Source organism: Diachasma alloeum, unplaced genomic scaffold, assembly GCF_001412515.2.
Source record: "Diachasma alloeum isolate Michigan unplaced genomic scaffold, Dall2.0 Dall_scaffold_00956, whole genome shotgun sequence".
Taxonomy (NCBI): domain Eukaryota; kingdom Metazoa; phylum Arthropoda; class Insecta; order Hymenoptera; family Braconidae; genus Diachasma; species Diachasma alloeum.
The window spans coordinates 36932-54444 of record NW_021681073.1 but is presented as its reverse complement, the minus strand read 5'-3'; the positions used below and the strand labels follow the sequence as shown (position 1 = coordinate 54444).

At 35.8% G+C, this 17513-nt stretch overlaps 1 protein-coding gene across 1 annotated transcript in view; it reads right to left on the bottom strand.

Annotated features, from left to right (window-relative positions):
• Positions 1–17513, bottom strand: part of LOC107045490 (probable G-protein coupled receptor Mth-like 1) — a 39104-nt gene that overhangs the window by 16998 nt on the left and 4593 nt on the right. The window contains exon 2 of the mRNA XM_015267792.1: positions 10208–10480. Coding sequence (XP_015123278.1) covers positions 10208–10480 — 273 coding nt within the window. The remainder of the gene's footprint in view (positions 1–10207; positions 10481–17513) is intronic.

The following is a 17513-nucleotide window of genomic DNA, read 5'->3' as shown; positions in this document are numbered from 1 at the left end:
CTAATGGGGGGGAGATATATCGGTGTACTCAGTAGGGGATTTTTAATTGATTTTTACAAATCCGAGTGAAAGAAAAAAGAATTATAATCAAACGCAAACACTTGGGGTCAAATTTTTTTTTGGAAAATGCACCGGGGAGGTTGGGGGTTGATCCCCATTTGGAATTTTAACGGTGCCCTAATTAGAGAATTTTTCATTAATTTTTGAAAGTCAATTCCACCAAGTCTTCGGGATAAATAAACGGTAATTATACAACGCAAACACTTGGGGTCAAATTTGTTTTTTAGAAAATGCACCGGAGGGGTTGGGGGTTGATCCCCATTAAGAATTTTCCGGTTGCCCTAATTAGGGAATTTTTAATTAATTTTTGAAAATCAATTCCACCAGTTTTCGGGGGAAAAAAAGGGTAATAATCCAACGCAAACACTTGGGGTCAAATTTTTATTTTGGAAAATGCACCGAGGTGGTTGGGGGTTGATCCCCATTTGCAATTTTACTGGTGCCCCAATTAGGGAATTTTTCATTAATTTTTGAAAATCAATTCCACCAAGTCTTCGGGATAAACGAAGGGTAATTATCCAACGCAAACACTTGGGGTCAATTTTTTTTTTTGGAAAATGCACCGGGCGGTTGGGGGTTGATCCGCATTAAGAATTTTCCCGGGGCCCTAATTAGCGAATTTTTAATTAATTTTTGAAAATCAATTCCACCGAGTCTTCGGAGTAAATAAAGGATACTTATCCAACGCAAACACTTGGGGTCAATTTTTTTTTTGCAAAATGCACCAAGGGGGTGGGGGGTTGATCCCCAATTGGAATTTTCTCGGTGCCCTAATTAGGCGATTTTTAATTAATTTTTAAACATCAATTTCACTAAGCCTTAAGCGGGCAATGAAGGGTAATTATCCAACGCACACACTTGAGGTCAAACTTTTTTTTGGAAAATGCACCGAGGGGGTTGGGGTTGATCCCCATTTGAAATTTTACCGATGCCCTAATTAGGGAATTTTTAATTAATTTTTGAAAATCAATTCCACCGAGTCTTCGGAGTAAATAAAGGGTAATTATCGAACGCAAACACTTGGGGTCAATTTTTTTTTTGCAAAATGCACCGAAGGGGCGGGGAGTTGATCCCCAATTGGAATTTTCCCGGTGCCCTAATTAGGCGATTTTTAATTAATTCTTAAACATCAATTTCACTAAGCCTTAAGGGGTAACGGAACCGACCACAAAAAGACGTTTACCAAAAACAAGTTTTCTTGGATTCTATGTAATGAGAATCAATGAAACTTTTTCCCCGTATTGAGAGTAGCGGAACGCATCGCTCTCTTCTCATGCTTTTCTTATTTATGCAAAAAAAATTGCAAATTATTTAACGGCAAGGGCCAGGGCAAGGCCGACGGCATTTTATTTGTAGGAGTCTGCCAAGTCATGGTAGAAAAACTGATTTTTTGTAGATTTTTCTTAGCCAATGGCTATTTTCATGAGAAGAGAGAGATCGAATGAGGTCCAAGACAGACGTTTTGAGTACAAAAACGTACTTTTGTTGCGTAATTTTCGTAAAAACTTGTTTATGATGATTGGGTGGTATCCAGGAGGTAACATGTCCTTTACAGGGCACCAATTGTAAGAGGGAAGTACTTTTACGAGTCAGAAGGTGATGTAGAATGTTTCCATACCATTATTATTTATTTATATCCATTCATTTATATTTTATGGGCTTTTGTACTTTTCACGTACCAAATCCAAAAAACCACGGGAACCTGCAATACCGATCGGGGGGACCGCTAACCTCTACGTGCGACGGGTTCCGTTACCACTTAAGGGGGCAATGAAGGGTAATAATCCAACGCAATCACTTGGGGTCAAAATTATTTGTGGAAAATGCACCGGGGGGGGGGGTTGGGGGTTGATTCCTATTAAGAATTTTCCCGGCGCCCTAACCAGGGGATTTTTAATCTTTTTTTTTTGTGAATTCCGAATTGTGTGGACGGGCGAAGGATTTTCATGAGACGAACCAGTGCATTTCTTTTAAAAAAATTGACCCCTAAGTGTTTGCGTTGGATAATTACCCTTCATTGCCCCCTTAAGGCTTAGTGAAATTGATGTTTGAAAATTGATTAAAAATCGCCTAATTAGGGCACCGGAAAAATTCCAAATGGGGATCAACCCTCAACCCCCTCGGTGCATTTTCAAAAAAAAAATTTGACCCCAAGTGTTTGTGTTGGATTATTACCCTTTTTTTCCCCCGAAGACTTGGTGAAATTGATTTTCAAAAAATAATTGAAAATTCCCTAATTAGGGCACCTGGAAAATTCTTAATGGGGATCAACCCCCAACCACCCCGGTGCATTTTCCAAAAAAAAATTTTGACCCCAAGTGTTTGCGTTTGATTATAATTCTTTTTTCTTTCACTCGGATTTGTAAAAATCAATTAAAAGTCCCCTACTGAGTGCACCGATATATCTCCCCCCCATTAGTCTTCCCCCATCCGTCAGGTGTAAATAGACAATATTTTTAATTTTTCACGGCTTTGCTTCTTATTTTTTTTGTAATTTAACGAGATGGGAACGTACAGTGAGTGGCGGTAGTGGGGGCCGTACAGTCCCCCACCACATCTCCCGCTACGGTCTCCCGCTAGTTTCAGCGTCATAAGTTCGAAGCATCACAGGTTTGATGAGATTGTTCCATCACAATAATTTGGGACTTAATGCCATACCTCTTCATAATGCCAATACTCAAATGGATTTCCAATGACCCTCATGTCTAATACAGAAAATGTACTGCCCAAAAAACATTTAGCCCTCAACACATTGGGTCGCTAGAGCGGGCCCCACTTTTCTTTACTTCGTAGTAGAGAGCGTGTTCGAAACACTCGATACACCCAACCTTCAGAACAGCTAAGCTCCCAAAAAAATGAACTCCAAGACATCTGATCATGTAGATTAAACTCTTGAAATGTCTGCAGACATGACCTTCAAGTCCTCTGAACTCATAATGTATGGGTCTCTAGGGACATGTAAAATTCTATACATCCAAGTCCCAAACGTCTGACATAGAAAGGGCCTAACTCACAGAATGTAAATCCTTGAGATGTCTAATCGACCCGCAGAAAACACGAACCTTGAAGCTTCTAAATAATACAAATCTCCAGGCCTAAGAACATTCGACCCTCGTTACAACACTTTTCACTATTAAATAATAAAACGTGAAACTGATTTATTAATTGGGGTGAGGGGGGTAAAATAGATCGTCTTATGATCTTGTCTAATCCAAATATATTTGACTCAAAATGAAGAGATTAGGATGGCGTGTGTGACGTTTGGTTCCACCCGCCTTCCTCCTCTAGATTTTTGTAGACTTACCCAGTACCACACATCAACGTACTTCATTTCATTGAAGAAAGAAATGGATTGGATTTGGGTGACATCATGAGCACAAACTTAAATTTTGAAAGGGAAAATCAACCCTCAAAACATATGGCCCCGTGGAGCTGATGAAGCATGAAAACCTCTCAATCTCAACACATTCAATCCTTGAAGCGTATGAGTCTCAAGACATTCTATTATTAAAAAGTCAAATGTGTAGTTGATTTACCAACATATTCTTCCACAGGCTAACCCAGTAGTGAAAATGACTATATTTCGACTTGCTAAAGAAGAACACCTGAGTGTTGGATAACACGAGCATAAGCGATGGGTTTTCGAACGTAAAACTTACCCTCAGAACATCTTGCCCATTGAAGCTCAATGAACTATAGAAACGCCTGATCCTTGGAAAATTCTAGATATTTGTCTGCATCACAATTATGACAGTATTTTATCAATTATTGAAGAAATATAATACAAAAAAACTGAAAAACCAAAACAAAATGGATGACAACACTTATGAAGTCATCCTGATCCAAAAATCATCAATGAAATGACCGTGTGTCATTTTCTTTGAAAAACGATTTTTAGATGAATTCCTCTATGCCATGATGTATTGAATTGATCAGCCTGAAATTTCATACACAATTACGAATCAATAGTACCAGCTAGTAGCCGAAATTTCAGATTTTTATTCCAACTTTTGCGTGTGTTATGGCACTTGACATTAAGTCTCTGATGAAAAAATTAGAAAAACGCAAATATTTCAAAAACTTTGTATGGACGGGTATACATATTTTGATTGATGTTCATAGAAGACATCATTACGCGTATTTAAAAAAAAATTTAGACTATGAGCAGTAGTTTCGGAGATATTTAGCAAAATAGTTTTTCACTAAAAGTTGAATATCTTCCAAACTACTCATCCGATTTCGCCCAGCCAAGATGCCATCCTGTAATGGTGTCAGGACTATTTAACACATAGACAATTCAAGACAATACATCAATTCAACACAGAGACAATTCAACACACAGACAATTTAACACATAGTTAATTGAACACGCAGACAATTCAACACATTATCAATTCAACTTAAGGAGTATTTAACGTATACGTATTAAGCACTCACACATGGTCTTCTGATTCCTTTCAAATTTGTCTGTCAAACTTCAAAATAAACATCAACTCTCAGTATCAGGGGCCTGCTAATCAATATATTGATGATTTTCGATGAGAAGGGACAGGTGAATCATAATGCAGGGAGAAATCTTTCTGATAAGAAGAGGAAGAGGTATCGAGACTACCATGCACGATTAAAAAATGTTGTGGCTAGTTACATAGAAGACATTAATATCATTGATTATTTAAGAGGTCTTGTGTCATAACATTAAACTGTAATGACAATTAATGTCATCAGACTTTTCGGAAAATAAATCACTTGATCTATTTTGAAAAAAAATGGATAAGTTGAGGTTTATGTTGAATTTGTTGTGTGTTGTATTGAAATGTCTTTGTGTTGAATTGTCTCTGCGTTTAATTGTCTGTGTATTGAATTGGGTGTGTGTTGAATTGTCGTGTTGAATTTGGTTTGTGTTAAATAGTCATGGAACGCTTTCGATGTTCCCTAACGGCCACCCATCCAGTTACTGACCCGGCTCGATGATGCTTCGCTTCGATGATCGCTGGAGGTCCGGAAGTCCTCTAGGTAGTGTGGTTGTTGCTGATAAGACTAATATTTTTGGGGTTTATATAGGCAATTCATCGGATGGGAATGATAAGAAGAGAACAAGGGGTAGTACGGGATAGCAGAGGTCAAAGAGAGAGAGGGGAAGATAAGAGGAAACATAGTGGAAGGGACAGTGAGGTAAAAGAGAATGAGGCGAATCGGGAGCCAGGTAGATTAGGTAGTAGTGTAAAACGAAATATCGCGGTAAATTGAACAGTGGGGCAAAATGGCATAGTAGGGTAAATCAGACAGTAGGGTATAATGATATGTCGAGATAAATTGTTTCACAGTAGGGTAAAAAGGGATAGCGAGTTCTATTCAAAAGGAGGCACATGGATATGTATGGGCATGCCATTTTGCCCCAAGTTATAGTTTCCACCCCTCCCCCCTCTGATCTATAACTCCCCTCTTCCTCTCCCATATTCTGTATTGCTCCATCGTCCACTTAATCATTGATTAATTAATTAACATTTTGAATCAATCAAACAAAAGTATCCCAATTCCAAAATCCTGAAAACTTCAAGTCCCTAATTCTATTTTTTTTATACAGAATACGTCATAATTTCCCAGTTTCTGACCTTTTCCGATATTTAATCAGAAAATGTCAAATTTTAAAGTTATATCTTGTTATTTGTCAAATAACGCGATTTTCAGAATTCTGCATTTCATGTCATTTAAACATTCCTGACAAAATCTGTGAAAATATGGCATAAAATGTATTATTATGTCATCATTTGACATATTTTAATATTTTCTGAGAATATTCCTAGCCTACACAATTATCAGCAAATGCCGTTGTATGATAGATTATGACATATTAAGTTTGACAGGATCTGTCAAAATATGTCATTAGATGTTTTATAATGTCATATTTTGTCATATTTTGACATTTTCTGTGGCTATTCCCAGCACAGGTGCTCGTCAGAAAACGTCATAATATTACAAAATATGACACATTGTGTCTGACAGAATCTGGCAAAATATGACATCAGATGTTTTATAATGTCATATTTCGTCATATTCTGACATTTTCTGTGGTTATTCCTAACACAGGTGCTTGTCAGAAAATGTCATTTGACATTTTGTATTTGACAGAATTTGACAAAATATGACATCAGATGTTTCATAATGTCATTATTTGACGGATAATATCATATTTTGACATTTTTCAAGGATATTTTGAGCACAGGTACATATCAGATAATGTCATTATATGACAAATTGTGACATTAAAAATCAGGCCCAGTCGCGCGCTGCCTCTTTGGGGTATGACCGGTAGGAGTTGGTGGAATTGGGTGTGACCCATTACGGGTCGAACCAATAACTTCCCGACCATTTGTTTTTGTTGACGCTGGAGTCATGCCACAGTGAATGCGGCGCACGCTACACGCAACGGTAGTCATTATCAGGAATATTCGGAAAACAGTTGGATAATTATTCTATGCGGTGCATGCGTTTAGCGTTGCATCCATTGTGGCATTACCCTTAGGGTGATTTCGCAAAGAACGCATTTGCAATTTAATTTAATTCAAACTTGATTGAAGTTTGAGTTAAATTAAATTGCACTTAAACCCACTTTTTACTTGACCCACTTCAAAATTCTCTCAACTCCGAAGCTGATCCACTTAAAAATTTGCAACTTCAAAGTTGACCCACTTCAAAATTTTCCAACTTGAAAGTGGGGAGGAGCATCGATTGCACCAAATTAATTCAAATCCCATCGTTACCTTAGGTACAATGATCGAATTTCTATGAAATTAACGCTTTTTGGCATTTTTTACAAATTTTATGTGGATTATTTTTCCAACCCAAATATCGGGCAATATAATTGGCCCATTCGACATCACGTGGTACAAGCTACAGGGTTTTCAACTGATAATTTTTTGATAATTTTCTCTGGTAGTTGCTATATAAAAAACAAAACATCATGCCGTCGAATTAACTTCTTGTCAATTTCGAAGCTCTTGTGGTATTACAAGTGATAAATAAAAAACCGCTGAGTCAATCGTTTTCATAAACTAAACAGTTCTAAGATACATGAACATGTATCATTTGAAGGAAGAAAAAAATCAATCGTTTCATTCGTTCAGGAGATATCGTTGGACAAATTTGTGGTCGCATACGTATACACACACACACACACACAGACATGTCTTCAAAAATGTATCAGGATGATTCCGGAGGTCGAGAAATGTGGAGAAGTCATCGAAATTCCACATTTGATTTTCGGGGTCATTAAAATAACTTCCTCCCTTCGGGTTGGGAAGTTAAAAATTCATGTTTGAATAACTTCAGAACCGCTGAGACAATTTTGCTGGAATTTCACTCAAGTCTTACACAAACAAAGCTCCATCGATTATGATGGAGAGAAATCAATCCCATCGTTATTTTGAGAGAAATCGCCAAATTTGTAAAAAAAATGTCATTTTTCGACGTTGATTTACTGGTTTTACTGCAATATCTAAAGAACCGCTCAGGCGATATTCTTCAAAATCTAATTAGTTCTAAGTGCCATGAAAATGCATTGATTACAAAAAAAAAATTGAATTGCATCGTTTGTTCGAGAGAGATCGTTGGGCAAAATTTTGTTTACGTACATACATACACACACACACATATGCGCACATAGAGACCGGTCTCCAAAAAGGGTCGGGAGAGTTTATAGGGGTCATGCAACGTGGAGAAACCATGAAATTTTCACATTCGTTTTTCGGGGTCATTACAATAACTTCCTCCTTTCGGGTCGGGAAGTTAATAAGAAATATATTCTATTGAAAAATGTGACTATTCTTCAGAGAGCTGTGATAGTGTTTCAATTCGCTCGAATGTTCACAGCTAATTGATGGAGTACAGTATATATAAGACAGATTTGAGAGAGTGCGCATGCGTTTACATTACACCACGGTTGATAATCAAATCGATTAGGATCCTTCATCAACTGCTGACAGTTCGTTTGGCAAAACAGGATTCTGTAGAGATGTTTCGAATATAATGTGGAAAAATGAAGGAATTCATAGACCAAACATATTACATTCGTATTCACGTTCCAATTCTATCATTCCAAAAGCGAGTGATTTCTCTCGGTTTTTTCCTGCATTTATGCTGAATTTCAGTAATGCTCCGGATTATCATTGCGAATCATTGCCGATTAGTGTTCTCCTCACCTGTTCTCTATCATAATTTTTTCAAAAATCTATACGACGAAATTTTCATGATCCATTCCAATAATTCAAGAATAGTAAAGTCAATTGTTCTCATCTAATTCAATCAGTTCTGGTGGTTGAGTAGATACGCGTGACTCAATAAGGGTTGTGAGCCAAGGGAGTAAATGGACTCCTGACCCAGAATACTGGAAATTCTATCACAGTACCCTTCTTTTCATCTGATTATGTCTCAGTCATATTGATCTTTTCTATTGACTCCTCTCCGCCTCTTCTAATGCATACAATCCCACCTATATTAATTTTACCACATAGTTTTTCTGATTCTTATCTTCTGACCACGTGTATTCAGTCGTTCAAGGCACACGGGTTCATTTTTCCCAGCGGTCCATTTCACCCCCTGGTCCATGTCCCCCCATTCTACCCCACGTGGGGGTTTTATGGAGATCATTGTTGTGATCAGTTATGGAATCAGAGCTATGATAATAAAAAAAAAATCAAAGTTCCAAAAGTTTTATTTTTAGAATAACTGGAAAACACCGGAGTCGATTTTGTTAAAGATCCACTTTGTACTACTGCATACGAAGATTCATCGATTGTATGGAGAACAATCTAAATTGCATCATTTCCAAAAAAACGTCATTTTTGGCATTTTTTCACATTTTTTTGGCGAATAACCGCTGAGACAATCGTCTTCACGAACTAATCAGTTCTAAGTTACACAAAGATGCATCGTTTGCGAAAAAAAAAATTGAATCATATTATTCGTTCAAGAGTAATCGTCGGGCAAAATTTTGTTTACATACATATACATACATACATACACACAAACACATACACACACACACACACACGCACGCACACGCAGACACACGAACATGGCTTCAAAGTTCGTTGAAAATGATTCTAAACCTCAAGAAACGTGGACAAATCATGAAAATTCCACATTCGATTTCCGGGGTCATTACTGTAACTACCCGATAGATCGGGAAGTTGAAAATCGGATATAATTTTATATATCATAACATTTTTTATCATATTACTATATTGGTTGTCATATTCGGACATTTTATGACATATTATCGACTTGAAATAATATGACATTTTTTTGGGAAAATATGTCAAAAAAATCGGACAAAATTTGTCATTTTATATGAAATTCTGTCATTTTATGTTAAAATTCCAAATATTTCTCATTTTTTGACATTTTTTGAAATTTTGTCATTATTTGGCCGAATCTGTCGACGGATTTCGACGAGGGTATGAACTTGTTTTCACTGGCACTGACTTTCGCATAAAATTCAATAGCTTTAAAAGGGTGCTATGCTTTCTATGAGCATCAAAAGATCTTTTTCCTTAGGTTTCATTCCTCCCTGGACAGAGCATTGTTTTTTATCCATGTAATTATCGCGAAATTGTGCGGGTTTGAATTTTAATTAAAACACAGGAGACCGGTTTAAGAGTTAGTTTTGAACATTCTTCTTTCTTTTTCATGAAAAATAGTTTTCAGAAACATTTATCGTTTTCGGCGGAGTTTTTAAGACTGATTCAGGCCCCCAAAAATCAGTCTCCTTTCTGGTATAAACATTTTAAATAGTGCCCTTGCTTCCCCGTCTCATTTTATGAGGCTTGAGTTTGCGATCAAGGGTCGGGAATCGCAACAGATCATTGCCTCCCGGGCGAGAAATAAAATTCACATATTTTATCTCGATTTATGACACTGAAATAACTTTTGTTCTCCATATTTTGGTATTTCGACATAAATGAACAAAGTAGAAACTTGAGAAGAATCATTCAGAGATCCATGATTTTTTTTCACGTTCATTATGCGGATAGGAGTCTGAAATACAATTGAAATGGAATTTTTCTCATTTTTGGTAGTCTTAAATACATTGTAAAAGAAGGAAGAATTCCAGACTGTCTTTTCTACTATTTTTTTCTCATGAACTCACCTTCTCAATGCGTGTTCAGAGCATGCGAATATTTTCGTTCTTCCTTCAAGTTCTTTTATTCGTTCTACACAGTATTGCAATGACGGTAGACTAATACCATCAACGTTGAGGCCACCGTCGGATTGCAAATCTGCATCTTTAGCATCACCTATTATCGTAAAATTCTCCGAATTTTTGCAAACAGGAAAACCAGGCAACAGTTCAATAGCTGATGTTGCATTCGGCATTAATGGCGGTACATTCTCGGGTTCTTTCATGTTGACACATCCATCTCTGCAATCAGGATTAAAAGAATATTTTTATTTACTGCGCTCGAAGATAAAATGGAATGCCTTTCAATTTTGATCACTATTTACAAAAAAACGTGTATTGTGTGTTTTGATCACTACAATTTTGTAATGGCATATTGTGGGAAAAATTACTTTGAGAATCGGAAATATTTGCAAATTTAGTTTTGTATAAAAAAACATAGTTTTGTATCATGAAGAATTGACTCACTTCGCGTACAGCTAAGAATCAATTGAGAAAGGCATCGAACTTAATTTCAAACAGAAAAGATGTTTCAAACAATCATGTTTGTCTTTGTATTTTTGTCATGGATGATAGTTTGTACCCAGGTAGGAATTAACAAGTGGCCCAAGCTTGGTCCAAAGTCGGCTTAACCTTGGCTAGTCACGGGCCACGACAGGCATCCAAGGCTGGTTGAGCCCCGAAATGACAACGCAGGGCCATTCTTGGCCACCAAGACTGGGCCTGACTCGGTCGCCAGTCGTTAGCCGTGACTAATGTTTATTGATTTAAATGATTAAAAAAATAAAAAATAATGTTCATTCAAACATTTTTAGAATTATCTTCTAATCATCCACCCCTAACACATCTTTCAGTGAAAATCCCTAATTTGTTAACTTAAAATAATCACCCCGAGCCGGTCTCTAACCCACGATTCTAACATCACTAGTCCTAAGCCTTAACCACTAGTCTACCGCGCGATTCTTATTACTGTTAACTCAAATCGTCCATACATGAACTCTATCTCGATTTCATGCTGTGCTTCATGAGTTTTTAAATATAATCGCGATTAATTCCGATTTCATTGTTTATTAATCACCTGGTTATTCAAGGGGTGTGAAAAAAATACCGCCCACCCCCCCTCCTCTCCCATCACCGGAGCATTTGTGATGAACCCAGAGTTTTAATTTTTCATTACACTTGAAGATTCCATCTTTGTAATTATTATCGCAATTATTATTATTATTATTCTCTCCTTCCCCCTTTCCCACGGCCCTGGTAGTTTTTACAAATACGCCTCCCTCCCCCTCTGCTCAACAGCTGGTTCAAGCTTGGCTCAACCCTGACTCATCGGGTTTTGGGGGACAAGCGTGGACCATAATTCAGCCTGTGGTTGAGCCAGTCTTCATCCAGTGGTGCGGCTTGAGCCTTGATTCCCACAATCGGACCAATGTTGGATGAAGGCTGTCCTACCCGATCCTTGGCTGAAGACGGGCTAGTCGAACTTGGACCAAGAACGGCCACTAATGAACGTCTGTCGATTCTGGCTACTCATTCTGGCCACCAAGCTTAGGCAAAGGTAGATAGCCCCTTGTTGACCATGCATCGGCGGACAGTCTTCGTCCATCCTTGGCCCGACTCTGGTAACCAAGGCTCAAGATGCGCCATTGGCTGAAGACTGGTTTAACCATTGACTAAATTATACGTATATTAACCTAGCAGTCAAAAGTAGCAGAATCGAATTTTCAATATTGGATAATTTGCAGCTTATTATGAGCTAATTTTATATACCTTTAAAAATTTTTTTTTTAATACCGTTTTTGAAAAAAACGTGTCTCTGCTAGCTTTTTTGTAAGTTAGCAGAAAAATTATTTTAAAAATTAATAGAATTTGATTTTCGATATCGGGTAATTTAAAGCTAATTAACAGCTCATTTTCTACGTTTTCAAAAAATTTTCAGCTAATCCAGTTTTTGGAAAAACGGCGTCAATGCTAGCTTACCGCAAGTTTGCAGAAAAAATGGTTAAAAAATGAACAAACTTTCTTTTTCAATACGGGATAATTTAGAGTTCATTAGAAGCTATTTTTTTTACGTTTCAAAAAATTTGAAAAAAACAAAATTTTCTCTGAATTTTTGTTTTTTTTTTCTCAAAACGACGCATTTACATACTTTTGACTAAAAGGTAGAAATGAACTAAATCTCATTCATAAAAGTGGCAAAAAATCAGTTCTGACATTGGGTAATTGAAAAATCATTAGCAGATAATTTTTTATAATTCCAAAAGTTTTCATCTTTATGCCGTTCGGAAAACAATAGCGTTGCGGCTTATTATGATCTAATTTTATATGCATTTAAAAATTTTTCTGCTAATGCCATTTTTAAAAAAGCGTATTCATGCTAGCATGATGCGTATGCTAGTTTTTTTGTAAGTTAGCAGAATAATCATTTAAAACATCAATAGAATTAAATTTCCGATATCGGATAATTTAAAGTTAATTAAGAGCTAATTTTCTACGCTTCCAAACAAATTTTCAGCTAACCCAGTTTTTGGAAAAACTGCGTTGATGCTACCTTACCGCAAGTTAGCAGAAAAAATGGTTAAAAATTAACAAAATGTGGTTTTCGACATGAGATAATTTACAGCTCATTAGCAACTATTTTTCACGTTTCGAAAAATTGTTGAAGAAAAATTTTTTTTCTCAAAAAATAGTTTCTTTTTAATAAAAAAATTGCACTGTTTTTTTTTACAAAATGACGCATTTATATACTTTTGCCCAAAATGTAGGAATGACCATATTTGTAAAAGTGATAAAAAAATCCTTTTTGATATTGGATAATTGAAAAATCATTATCGGATAATTTGTTATTATTCCAAAAGTTTTCATCTTTATGCCGTTAGGAAAACAATAGCGTTGCGGCTTATTATGAGCTAATTTTATATACACCTAAAAAATTTTCTGCCAATGCCATTTTAAAAAAAACGTATTCATGCTATTTTTTTTGTAAGTTAGCAGAATAATCATTTAAAAAATCAATAGAATTGAATTTCCGATATCGGATAATTTAAAGTTAATTAAGAGCTGATTTTCTACGTTTCCAAATTTTCCGCTAACCCAGTTTTTGGAAAAACGGCGTCGATGCTACCTTACCGCAAGTTAGCAGAAAAAATCGTTAAAAAATTAAGAAAATTTGGTTTTCGATATGGGATAATTTAGAGCTCATTAGCAGCTTTTTTTTCACGTTTCAAAAAAAATTTTTTTTTTCACAAAACGACGCATTTACATACTTTTGACCAAAATGGAGAAATGAACTAAATCTCATTTATAAAAGTAGAAAAAAAATCATTTTTGAGATTGGATAATTGAAAAATTATTAACAGATCATTATTTATAATTCGAAATTTTTTGTTTTCGTAGTCAATTTTGAGAAAGGAGTCGAGTAGGAGGAACTCCCATAGGTGCATTATCAGCCTTATCAGGCTCCGTTATTTTTCATTCCATTTGCGAGAACCAGTGACACTGAATAAACTTTGTAGTAAATACATTGAAACTTTGTGAGCAGCTAAGGAACTTCCGCAGTAAGTATATTTGGTGGAAATTTCGAAATAGTATAAAGACGCAATATTTGGATCATATGTTGTTGAGCACATTCAAAAACTATTCCCAAAATTTCAAGTACCTTGTCCACCCCATTTTCGAGATATCGTCAAAAATGGGAAAAAACACAAAAATTGAATGTTTGGCGATGCATATCTCGAAAATGGGGTGGACCAGGGACTTGAAATTTTGGGAATATCTTTTCATCTTTTTATATCTTTTTATATCTTTTTATCCAAATATTGCGTCTTTATACCATTTCGAAATTTTCACCAAGTATACTTACTGCGGAAGTACCTTAACCATCAACTTTCTGAAAAACGAAATTAAATTGGTTTTAGGAAGGGAAAAGGATCATGAAATTTCAATTAAAAAATGAATATTGAGGAGTTATTCCGGCGCAATTTTTGATTAAGTGAATATTCAAGAATAGATTTACTACCTGAATTTTTATGATTACTATGCATTCGCATATAATAATTGAACTGAAATTCATGTTTCTTTGATTTTCCAATATATTTTTGAATTTACTCTTAATTAGCTTGAAATTATCCGACATCGAAAATCAAATTGTATTGATATTTTAAATAATTTTTCTGCTAACTTACAGAAAAGCTAGCAGAAACACTTTTTTTTTCAAAAACGGCATTAGCAGAACAATTTTTGGATGCATATAAAATTAGCTCATAATAAGCCGCAACGCTATTATTTTCCGAACGCTATAAAGATGAAAACTTTTGGAAGTATAACAAATTATCTGGTAATGATTTTTCAATTATCCAATGTCAAAACTGATTTTTTTACAAGTTTTATAAATGAGATTTCGTTCATTTCTACATTTTGGTAAAAAGTATATAAATGCGTCGTTTTGTGAAAAAAAAAAAAAAAATGTTTTGCAAAAAAAAATTATTTTTTGAAACGTGAAAAAATAGCTGCTAATGAGCTCTAAATTATCCCATGTCGAAAACCAAATTTTGTTAATTTTTTAACCATTTTTTCTGCTAATTTGCGGTAAGGTATCATCAACGCCGTTTTTCCAAAAACTGGGTTAGCTAAAAATTTTTTTGGAAGCGTAGAAAATTAGCTCTCAATCAACTTTGAATAAACCCACATCGAAAATTCAATTCTATTGATTTTTTAAATGATTATTCTGCTAACTTACAAAAAAACTAGCATGAATACGTTTTTTTTTTAAATGGCATTAGCAGAAAAATTTTTAGGTGCATATAAAATTGGCTCATAATAAGCTGCAACGCTATTGTTTTCTGAACGGCATAAAGATGAAAACTTTTGGAATAATAACAAATTATCCGATAATGATTTTTCAATTATCCAATGTCAAAAAGGATTTTTTTATCACTTTTGCAAATGTGGTCATTCCTACATTTTGGGTGAAAGTATACAAGTGTGTCATTTTGTGAAAAAAAAATTGAAATTTTTTTATTAAAAAAAAACCATTTTTTGAGAACAAAAAATTTTCTTCAACAATTTTTCGAAACGTGAAAAAGAGTTGCTAATGAGCTGTAAATTATCCCATGTCGAAAACCCAATTTTGTCAATTTTTAACCATTTTTCCTGTCAACTTGCGGTAAGGTAGCATCAACGCCGTTTTTCCAAAAACTGGGTTAGCTGAAAATTTTTTTGGATACGTAGGAAATTAGCTCTTAATTAGCTTTAAATATCCGATATCGGAAATTCAATTCTATTCATTTTTTTAAATGATTATTCTGCTAACTTACAAAAACAGCTAGCATACGCATCATGCTAGCATGAATAAGTTTTTTTTTAAATGGCATTAGGGAGCATTCAACAATTACGTCACGCGATTAGGGGGGGGGAGGTCTTGAATGTTGTGACGATGTGTGACGATGGGGGGGAGGGGGGTAGCACAGGACGTGACGTCACGCTCATTTTTTTTTCTTCATTTCATTTCCAAACAAAAAAAATTGGAAAATTAGAAATACTTTTGTTTTCTCATTTTCGAATCGTAGCGCGCATCAAGCAGTCATCCGGAGTCGTATGCGCAAAACGATACTGCGCAGTTTGTTGATACGGATGGCGCTGACAGAGTTGTCCACATATTTTTTATTCTTTCGGTGGAAGAAAAGGTTCGTACAGCAAAAAAATACTGCTTATCTACAGGGACGTGCATGTCAGTCCCTCTCCATACGCTTCAGCTAGCTGTCCTACTCATTTGAATGTGCAAAACAGTTTAAACCTTCACCTAACCTCTACTTGTCAATTTTCGCCGCCTACCATTCGATATCTACGATCGTTACCTGAATGTTTCTGGAATTCAGACACTTCATGTTCTTCATTTATTTGGCGACATGGATAAAAACAAAGCTTTTCAAAATTTGTGTACAAAGTTCAAAGAAGCTTTTCCTGAGAAAAAAACAGCTGCTCATCAACAGGAAGCTACTGCCTTTTGGAATTCTATAAAATGTCTTGATGATTTCGAGAAAAAACTGAATGCGAAATATTTAGAATTATCAAATACAGCACGAATTAAGAAAGCGAAGCTGTTATCTTTTTGGTCAACAGTGAGTATGAATCTGAAATATGAATTTACTGGAAATTACAATTGAATAACAATTTTAATTGTTTTTTCAGCCTGCTGCAAAGAATATCGATAGCATATCTACTCCTTCCACTTCCAATCAGAACAAAAATCGATTCAATAATCCACGAGATGACATTGAAAATGAGAAAAGCAAACAAAATGTTGACAATTCAACTTCTGATGTGCCTCACGAGAGCAATACGTCGAAAAAATACAGTACACCTGCTCAAACAAAAATCCAAAATGAAATTCAAGTTCTTCGACAGGAAGTGGTTGGATTGACTCTGAGACGTGATGCTGATTTGCTGTCTACTGAACAATTTCAAATTCTACAAGAGAAAAAGAAGAAATTGCAAGAAAAAGAGAAAAAGCTAGGGGAGTTACAACAAAGTCAGCAGCGATCAAGCAAGTTCAGAGCAAACAACAAGAGGCGAATGAATGAATTGTATGAAGAGTTTCCAGGGATGAAATCCAAGCTGCACGTGAGAGATAAATCAGGTCGTCCAAGTATTACTGATGATCAACCTGAGATTTTGAAACTAATTATGGAAATTGCTACTTATGGCAGTGGTACTGATGACTGACGTCGAACCGAATGTGTGAGAAGCGTAAAAACACTCGATGATCTAACTGATGAATTGAAAAATGACTATAGGTTCAACATCAGTCGGAGTGGTGTATATTTACGCTTCATTCCACGAAGAGCTGATTCTCGAGAAGGAAAACGTCACATAAAAACTATACCAGTGAAACTTACTAGATCACGTAATGAAACTCATAAAAAGCATATGGATGGAAAATTTGCAGCAGCAACCATTCATCATTTAGAAGATTTAGCTTCAGTCCTAGGACCAAGTGAAGTTTTTTTCATCAGTCAAGACGATAAAGATCGAGTTCCGATTGGTATCACTGCAGCGAAGAATCAAACACCATTGCTCATGCACATGGAATATCGCGTCACTCTCCCTGACCACGATTGGGTTGTTGCTCCCTCCCACAAACTCATCCCATCAGTTTATGCTGGGATAAAATCTATGGGGCACGAAGTGGAGAATCGAGCAGCAGTCAGCTACTCAGGCCCGACATATGTTGCAATTAGATCAGCAAAACATTCGTCATCAACAGCGTATTCTCATG